Source organism: Mycetomoellerius zeteki, unplaced genomic scaffold (genome assembly GCF_001594055.1).
Source record: "Mycetomoellerius zeteki isolate Tzet28-1 unplaced genomic scaffold, Tzet1.0 scaffold445, whole genome shotgun sequence".
Taxonomy (NCBI): Eukaryota; Metazoa; Arthropoda; class Insecta; order Hymenoptera; family Formicidae; genus Mycetomoellerius; species Mycetomoellerius zeteki.
Genome location: NW_017257441.1, coordinates 99,986 through 109,824, shown reverse-complemented (window position 1 = coordinate 109,824; position 9,839 = coordinate 99,986). Strand labels below are relative to the sequence as shown.

Below are 9,839 nucleotides of genomic sequence, written 5' to 3'. Positions count from 1 at the left end.
TTCAAGAATTGGTAATTTTTCAAACCGCAATACTATATATTAATGAAGAAGATTGAATTGCACGATCCAGAATCTTAATCGTCTGAGTTTTTCTATTGCAGAATTCGGTTAGCCAAGAGAAAGCTACTGAAGAGTCTCACCATACTCCTCAGTAGCTTTCTCTTGGCTAACCGAATTCTGCAATAGAAAAACTCAGACGATTAAGATTCTGGATCGTGCAATTCAATCTTCTTCATTAATATATAGTATTGCGGTTTGAAAAATTACCAATTCTTGAAGCACCGATTGGTCAAAACTACCGACTATTACTACTTGAGCAGACGTTGCGTTTTCATTACGATTCTGAAAGGAGCGAAAAATATTAATTTTGACAGTGATAAGTTAAAAAAATATGGTGATTTTTGTCGAAAGTAACCTTGTACAGTGATTTTCGTCTAGGTGGGTTGATTCATGGCGAGGGGGTTGGACACATCGAAAAGCGTTGGGACTGCATTTGATTTAAGTTTTCTCCAGCCATCAATGCAGTAAGCTTCAAATTAGGAATCTTCAAAATGTACCTTGAAACAAACAAAAAAATATTATTAGCGTTGAGTATTAGGCCATTGTGTGATATGATAAAAAAAAATTATATCCTTATTTTGATACTTACCTCACACAATCGCGAAGAAGTAGTCGGTGTCCACTTATCTCGTCGCATATTGTCAACCCATTTTGTCCCACGTTTATCCTTCGGGAATGAGAAGAGCCTATAACTCTTGTCAACCCGATTACTGCAGCACAGTCAGGCATTTTTTAAATGCGAATACTTATGCCCTTATACAATTTATTTCTGCAACAAGAAATGCGGCGACTTTCGATCAGCATTGTAATACTCGCTGTAGTAACACTCGCTGTAGTGGCACTGATTTGGCACGAAAATGGCGGATAGGAATACTCCCATCTATAGCACCTTACTAAACTACAGCAGCGGATCATTTCTGATTGGTTACGCGATTACGCGATACGCGGCAAATGTGCCTTAGGCTAGGTCCACAACTTTGCTTTAAGAGGCCGTAAACTTCCGGATTTACAATAGATATTTAACTCCGGATCTACAATAGAGTTTTAAGTTTTAAGTCATAAGAAATGGACGAATCGTAGTCTATAATTCTCCTCGAATTCGACTGTAATTGGTCAATTTCTTACGACTAAGACTTAAAACACCTATTGTAGATCCAGGGTAAGACTTAAGTCGTAAGAAATTGACCAATTACAATCGAATTCGAGGGGAATAATCGACTGTGGTTCGCCACTTTATATATACATATAATATTATATTTAATATTTTATTTAGAGAGATAAACTCAGATAAACTATATATGTATGTATATGCATACATCTAACCTTGATACAAGCTTTCGAATCACATTTTCTACTTACCTCTCGTGTCCATCACCCACAATGAATTATTTTCTTGTAACGGTGTTCCATTATCATTGGTTATTAACATATGCACATCTTTGATTAATTTTAGAGCTATTTTAGGGAAATGAAGTCGTTACTTTAGAGACCGTTCGAACGGGACGGACGTGTGCGTCTCGCTTCGTGAGTTGCATCATCTCAATATTCAAATTTCGTTTGCCGCACTTACTCTTTCAACCCACCTCGGAAGCAGGGTTCATAGAGTTGACTCCGAGGTAGATTTACTCATACTTTTGGAACGAATAGACTCCGCCCATATGGTCAGTTACTTCGCGTTTTGGAACGGCGTAGAGTTAAACTCTGTTACTCGGAGTAAATTTTGGAACGCACCCCTATATGGTTATAAGGGGACCCTAAAGGCCCGTCTACAATACATGTAGTAAGCTTGGTTTAAGAAGTAAGAGTAAGAAATTGACCAATTACAGTCGAAGGAGTAATTCGAGGGAGTAATCGACTATGATTCGCCCATTTCTTATGGCTTAATCCCGGATCCATAATAGAGTTTTTAGCCTGAAGCCATAAGAAATGGACGAATTATAGTCGATCATTCTTCTCGAATTCGACTGTAATTAGTCAGTTTCTTACGACTTAAAGCTTAAAACACCTATTGTAGTTCCGGGGTAAGGCTTAAAACTCTATTGTCGATCCGGGGTAACCCTCAATAGGGTTTTAAAGGGACCCTAAGTCCGGATCTAGAATAGGTGTTTTAAGACTTCAGCCGTAAGAAATTGACCAATTACAGTCGAATCCGAGGGGAATAATCGACTGTGATTCGCCCATTTCTTATAGCTTAAGGCTTAAAACCCTATTGTAGATCCGGGGTAAAGGCCCGTCTACAATACATGTAAGCTTGGTTTAAGAAGTAAGAGTAAGAAATAGACCAATCACAGTAGAATGTGAGAAGAATAATCGACTGTGATTGGTCAATTTCTTACGGCTTAAGGCTTAAAATCCCATTGTGGATTCGGGGTAAGAGGTCGTAAGCCGTAAGCTGTAAGAAATTGACCAATTACAGTCGACTATTTTTCTCATATTCATAGGCTGCGTTCAGCAGACTCAACAGTTTTGCAACCGTTTTATGATTGTCTGCTGAGATAGGACCACTCTTCTAGATCTAAAAGTATGATCCAATCAGCTCGAAGGAAACTTCCAACAGTTGCAAAAGTATGATTGGATCATACTTTTAGATCTAGAAGAGTGGTCCTATCTCAGCAGACAATCATAAAACGGTTGCAAAACTGTTGAGTCTGCTGAACGCAGCTCATGTGACGGCACCCTAACTAGGAACACTAAATTCGACGTTTACGAGGCACCATCTCGTGATATTGTTGCGTACCGTGTTGTTAATTTCAATCGTCACGTGACTCGTCGAGCCAATCGTGGCAGCTCGATGACCCTATACGTGGCATAAGGTACAGATCCTTTCCACGTCCGCCATTTTGACATACGGTGCTTTTCGCGAGTGTTGGTTTTATGTTTTATCGTTTCTCGTGAAAATAATCTTTTTTACTGAAACGTAAGTAACATAAGTGGCATATATGTGCAACGTGGCGTCACCAGAGAACTCGATAGTAAGAGCAAGTCTCTGGGTAATGGATCTTTGAACAGGGAACCTTTGACGATTCTCTGGGGAATAGGTCGAAGGTGACAGGCCACCGGGTGTACGCAGTGGCTTCGCAAACCGCACGATATCCTCTACTTTGCCCGCGCGGTTTCACGCTCTGCTGGCATTTTAAATAGTACCAACACCCTTAAATAGTACGAAAACCACATAGAGATCGTCGGCAAAGCAGTCAATATCGATCCCTGAGGGTATGCTGGTCCGATAATCACAACGATTTTATTGAGGATGAGAATCGATAGCGAGTAGCGTGAAACAGTGTCTCGTTCATGTCCTTTCATCATTTTTTTTTCTCTCCTCTTGACGAAAGGTATCGGACGTACGATTCCCGCCGTGTCGAGATTCATTGTCGATTCTCCTGTGTGCGTGTGTGTGCGTGTGCGCGCGCGCGCGCGCGTGTGTGTGTGGGTGTGTATTTATGTGTGTATGTATGTATAGATATGTGTATCTCGCGATTGCTTTTTTACGGCATATATATCAGGTTAGTTTGCAAGATTTTGGAATTTTTCGTGTATATACACAAGGACGTGATCGCACGACCGCGAAGACTGATGCTCGGACTGATCACAAGTGCTGCATTTCGAGAAACGTGTCTTAACGTTTCTCGTGTCGCCGCAATCGATTTAGAGTTTCTCTTTCATTCATATACAAATCGTTTTTTCATCTATCGTTGCTCACAAATGTATCCCCCTCCCCCCATTAAATTTACTCCTGTCTCGATTTTATGCATAACAAAAGATAATAGGAATAAAAGAATCAACATCTTTATACACAATACACGTTTAAATGTTTCCCAATTGCAAATGTTAGATGGTATTCATACACATAGATATTTTTGGTACACTATGCACATATTTAGCAATCACGTAATGTCGCTAAATTTATTTCAACATATCAATCTAATTTCTTCTTACATGAATGCTACAATTCTACCATTTAAAAATTATGTCGCATCTTAATATATTGTGTTGTATAGTTGAAAAATATAGGGATGTTATACTTTCTATAGTATTTTGTGTTGCTTAGTGTTAAATGTAAATACGTAGTTTCAAACTATGAAATTAGAGGTAAAATATTAGGGATACGCAGGAGACATAATCTACGTTATTGCATAGAATGACAATGTGTTTCTAAAAGTTAAAATCAAGCATATGTGTGTGTATGTATCTGAAGGTTTGACATACCAGATACATATATTTTGTAAGAATATTATAAGCTATTTTTATTGCGTTACAATATAATGGATATGCATATATATGTTATATGTATGTATGTATATATACATATGTGTGTATATGTATGTGCATGTATTCAGGTCCTGACATACAAGTTTCAATCATGGGGAATATGTTTGCAACGTTATTCAAAGGTCTTTTTGGCAAAAAAGAAATGAGGATTTTGATGGTGGGTCTTGATGCAGCAGGTAAAACCACAATTCTGTACAAATTAAAATTAGGGGAAATTGTCACTACAATTCCTACTATAGGTAAGTACATGTTTGTCTCTTTCATGTGCACCTGTAATTTAAAGAATGTATTATCAGATATTAAGTAACATTTTATACATTTCATTCCTATAAACAATTACAATTTATCAATTTATTCGACCGTAATAATATAGTTCATTTTTTGTATATATTGTAGAGCTTTTATATAAAAAAAAAAAACTCCTGAGTAGTCACCACAGCCATATTGAACCATGATGTCAGAAGCGAGAAATGATAGGTTAATCAGGAGACACCATAGTGTCTTGGCGCTAAGCCATGCGCAACGACATTACCGTGGTTCTGCGAGACCATAATTTTTATTACATATCATTTGTAAATAAAAGCAATTTGGATAAAATAAAATGATGAGATTGCTTTAAAACAATTGTAAAAAATCTGTGAAAGCTATTTTTATCCCCTGACAGTCAGTAAATAATCGTAAAAAGTGATAAAATTCACTTACACTTTTTACAATTATTTTGACCAACTGTCAGGGGGAGGGAGCATAGTTTTCGTTCATTTTTACAAATGTTTTAAAACGATCTCGCCATTTTGTTTTATCCAAATTTTTGGATTTACCCTTTATTTACAAATAGCTCGTAACAAAAATTAACATGTCATTTCTCTGTCACTTCTGACACTTGAATCACGATTCAATATAGCTATGGTGATGACTACTCAGCAGCCTTAAATACTGTAATAGTTAATAAACATGTGAAAGGTAGTAATATTACACTCACGTAAATATATTTTTTAGGTTTCAATGTAGAAACGGTCGAGTATAAAAATATAAGTTTCACTGTATGGGATGTAGGCGGCCAAGACAAAATAAGACCTCTGTGGCGGCATTACTTTCAGAATACACAAGTATGTTTATCCTTTTTTATTGTAAATTGTTAATATGTTTTTCCATTAAATTGATATCTTATTCCATTATCACATTTTTCTTTATACTTAATTTATAGGGATTGATATTCGTCGTTGATAGTAATGATAGGGAACGTATTGGTGAAGCACGTGAAGAGTTAATGAGAATGCTGGCGGAAGATGAACTTAGAGATGCAGTACTTCTCATATTTGCTAACAAACAAGTAAGTCTTTTGTTGGAGATTTGTGTAAGAGTGATTTAAGCAAAGGACACTATTAAATGAATAACATTTCAGGATCTGCCAAACGCAATGAACGCAGCAGAAATCACCGACAAGTTGGGGTTACATTCTCTACGTAATCGCAATTGGTACATCCAGGCAACGTGTGCCACGAGTGGAGACGGACTTTACGAAGGTCTCGACTGGCTTTCCAATCAGCTGAAAAATGCCAATCGCTAATTGGGAAAATTACTCTGTCAACATTCAGTTGCTATTAACATCATACAAAAATAGCTGCACGCCTCCTCCCCCCTCTACTACGAATGAGCAACAAAAGAAACAACCGATACAAACGTCGCAAGCTCTCCGCGATTTTGAGTGGAAAATGTAGAAGAGGTTATTCCTGGGAGTTGACTGTGTGTCAGTAGGTTTTTTTTTAAGGGGTGAGAGGAGCGGGAAGCGGCCGCAGGCACACGATCGAACGGCCACATCGGACTATTGCCTTGCGCAACTTATTATAATTATTATTATTATTATTATTATATTAGCATTATATAGTTACACTTTTTACACAGAGATGCCACAAACATGTGGAAAACTTGGAAGTAATTATTATATTAAAGTACCTAACTTTGAAACATACAATACACATTGATTAATGAGTAATTTAAATGATACCTCTCTTCGATGAGAAAATTTAACACGCGCACACACATACACACACACACACATACACGCGCGCGCGCGCGCGCGCGCGAGAAAAGAAAAAGGTAAAGTACCCACAATGTTGCCAGTTTTGAATGCGTTGAACATACCGATTATCATAATGTAGCTGCATATTGTACATTACATTATATAAATATGATAAAAATGTGATCGATAGACGAAAGAATGTTGCTCTGTCCACTACATTTTCAAAAATTGCTCTTGCTCGGCCCAGCGCGATTTATACGAAAATGCAAACGGTGATTGCAGCAGAGAATGCAATGACTAATCATTTCCTAGTTACAAAAGTTTCTTTCTATTTTTTTAAATTTTCGGCGATAAAAAAACTTGGGAAAACTGAAGATGTGGATAATTGTCTGACTATCTGGTCACGCGGCAAGTGTGCATCTTCCTTTCACCTATCCGCCTTCAAACTTGGGTATTCAAACATGTATGTTTTGTTAGAAAAAAACGATTTATTTATTACACTTTGATAAGAGAGGATTAAAACATGTCTTTGACATTCCGAAATTGTGCAGTGAACGCGATGGAAAGTCCAAAGACTCAAAAGAGATTTGAAAAGGCTCTCGAGCTGTCAGCGAAGAGTCAGGCCTCGTAATTGTTAAATTCGTAAATTTTGCTATTGTAGCGTTATACGCTATTAATTTCGGTAATATAATTCACAGTCGTTCTTCGATGTCCCAACATTTCTTTTTATTTTGTCTTTGAAATACATTGTTTTTATAATATACTCCTACCCCTCTAATTTTTCATTCAATCGCCTTTTCGTCATATGCGAAAATTCGTATAATTATGTATGAATGTTTAAACAATTTGTGAAATATATTATAATTGTGCTTTATATAAGTAGTCTATGCATTATTCGCCAACGGATACATAGTCTTTATTTTTATTTAGGTAAATCTTATTTAGATTAGTAATCAATTCTGAACATTTCCCACGTCTTCGTGTAACATTGAGAAATTAAACTTTAATGTATAATAAAAATAGAGCGGCAATAGATATTTTTTTTACGATAAACAATTTTTTTATCATTAATTCTCGCATCCTAAGATTAGAATCCTAGCAGAGAAATCAGAGAGGCAACAAGTGCGGTCGATAATTCAAAAATCGATAAATCGCTACCATTTTTTTTACCATGGAGCAATCAAGACCAATTAGAACCCATATATGTAGTATCACCTGCATCACCTGTATTAGACTAGATCCACAACCTTGTTTTACTCCAGATCTACAATAGAGTTTTAAGCTTTAAGCCATAAGAAATGGATGAATTATAGTTGATTATTCTCCTCGAATTCGACTGTAAGTCCGGATCTACAATAGATGTTTTAAGTCTTAAGCCATAAAAAATTGACCAATTACAATCGAATTCGAGGAGAATAATCAACTGTGATTCGCCCATTCCTTATGGCTTAAGGCTTAAAACCCTATTGTAGATCCGGAGTAATTGGTCAATTTCTTACGGCTTAAGGCTTAAAACACCTAGACCCTAAGCCGTAAAGCCATAAGAAATTAACCAACCACAGTCGATTATTTTTCTCATATTCAACTGTGATTGGTCAATTTCTTAAGGCTTTAGGGTGAAATCACACGGTGCGGAAAAAGACTACGGAATAGAGAATGAATAGCATCTGAATAGCACTGAATAGCGCTGATTGGTTGCTTCAATGACGCATTCTCTATTCCGCAGTCTTTTTCCGCACCGTGTGATTTCACCCTTACGGCTTACGGCCTCTTAGAACGGAATCCATAATCCGGTCTTAATTTTAAGCAATGTCTTAAGATGCTAATACGGCTCTTTGATTGGTTCATGCATTAGCTTAAGACCATCTCGAATCTTGAGCAACCCCGGATCTTGTTTACCCTGGATATACAATAGAGTTTTAAGTCTTAAGCCATAAGAAATGGATGAATCACATCGATTATTCCTCTCGGATTCGACTATAATTAGTCAGTTTCTTATGGCTTAAGTCTTAAAACACCTATTATAGATCCGGGGTTATGGATTCCGTCCTTAAAGCAAGGTTGTGGATCTAGTCTTAAGCGGCGTTTACAATGAGATTTTATGGCGTAAAATTCAAGATTAAGCCTTAAATCGTAAAAAAATTGAACTATCAATGGCTGCGTTCAGCAGAACGGTTGTTTTGCAACTGTTGGAAGTTTCCTTCGCGCTAATTGGATCATACTTTTAGATCTAGAAGAATGGTCCTATCTCAGCAGACAATCATAAAACGGTTGCAAAACTGTTGAGTCTGCTGAACGCAGCCAATAATCGAGTGTTCTCCTCACATTCGACCGTGATTAGTCAATTTCTTATGACTCATAGTTTAAAGCTTAAATTTTACGTATTAAAATCTTATTGTAGACGCCACTTTACATATATGTCAAAACCAAAGACTAAAGCTGGTTCTACATTGACCCTTTTTACACCGAGAACTTGATACGCGTATTAGCTAGTAACTTTCTATCAAATTATTTTAATTTCAGCAATGTATTTAAAAAATGATGTACTAAATTAGTAGAATATGCATCAAAATAATTAATTAAATACACATATGTATATGTTTACACGTTTCGCCGAAATTAAGATAATTCAATAGAAAGTTACTAGTTAGTGTCCGTATCAAGTGCACGATATAAACTAGGCATTTGATCGCATCGCAGCGTCACAAGCGTGTGTCGCAAGTGTTGCAGTCCAATCACTGTCGAGCTAGCTTGATTGGACCACAACGCTTGCGACGCTGCGATGCGACTAATGTAGAACTAGCTTTAAGGGCAGGGAATCCATAGACGTTGCTCAAGATTCGAGGTGGTCTTAAGCTAGCGCATGAACCAATCAGAGAACCATATTAGCATCTTAAGATTGCTTGAGATTTAATGCGGGGTCTACAATAGAAGTCGTAGCAGTCGTAGAGTCTTAAGTCGTAGAAAATTGACCAATCACAGTCGAATATGAGAAGAATAATCAACTGTGATTGGTCAATTTTCTACGACTTAAGATCTTACGATCGCTACGACTTCTATTGTAGACCCCGCATAAGACCGGACTATGGATTTCGGCCTAAAGCCTTGTGTCCACGATGCTAGAAACTGGTCCGAGATCTCGGAGAGAGAAAGAATTAACCAATCACATTTAAACAAGTTAGTCACATGATCAATGCGATTGGTCAATTCTTTCTTCATCCGAGATCTCTGACGGATTTCTAGCATCGTGGACACTGGGCTTAAAACCTATGTCCACGATGCTAGAACTCTGTCCGAGTTCTTGGATCTTTTAAGAATGTATATCCAATCAACTTATAGGCCGGTATTCATAGTCAATTCTTATATTCAAGATCGTCTTAAGTTCAGCCTTGAGGTGTCATGAACCAATCATAGAGCTGCATTAGCGTATTAAGACCATAGAGATATAAGAATAGAGCACGTCAGCAGTAGGCTGACGCGTGAGTGGCTG

At 37.3% G+C, this 9,839-nt stretch overlaps 1 protein-coding gene across 2 annotated transcripts; it reads left to right on the top strand.

The window, feature by feature from the left end:
- Nucleotides 1–2,871: 2,871 nt before the first annotated feature.
- Arf79F (ADP-ribosylation factor 1) lies at nucleotides 2,872–7,152 on the top strand. Of its 2 annotated transcripts, none has more exons than XM_018454646.1 (5): nucleotides 2,872–2,977; nucleotides 4,398–4,568; nucleotides 5,326–5,435; nucleotides 5,534–5,659; nucleotides 5,732–7,152. In XM_018454646.1, the coding sequence occupies exons 2-5, from the start codon at nucleotides 4,421–4,423 to the stop codon at nucleotides 5,894–5,896; spliced, it is 549 nt and encodes a 182-aa protein (XP_018310148.1). In that variant the 5' UTR covers nucleotides 2,872–2,977; nucleotides 4,398–4,420; the 3' UTR covers nucleotides 5,897–7,152. The 2 variants fall into 2 exon arrangements, with proteins under 2 accessions (XP_018310148.1, XP_018310149.1); XM_018454647.1 differs by lacking the exon at nucleotides 2,872–2,977 and adding an exon at nucleotides 2,985–3,273 and having other exon boundaries at nucleotides 5,732–5,896.
- The last annotated feature ends 2,687 nt before the right edge of the window (nucleotides 7,153–9,839 follow it).

What these genes read in the sequence shown, in the direction of transcription:
- Arf79F (XM_018454646.1), top strand. Translation starts at nt 4,421, where the DNA reads ATGGGGAATATGTTTGCAACGTTATTCAAAGGTCTTTTTGGCAAAAAA. An exon ending in ATTACTTTCAGAATACACAA is followed by an intron (nt 5,436 to 5,533) that starts GTATGTTTATCC and finishes CTTAATTTATAG; the next exon opens with GGATTGATATTCGTCGTTGA. An exon ending in TCATATTTGCTAACAAACAA is followed by an intron (nt 5,660 to 5,731) that starts GTAAGTCTTTTG and finishes ATAACATTTCAG; the next exon opens with GATCTGCCAAACGCAATGAA.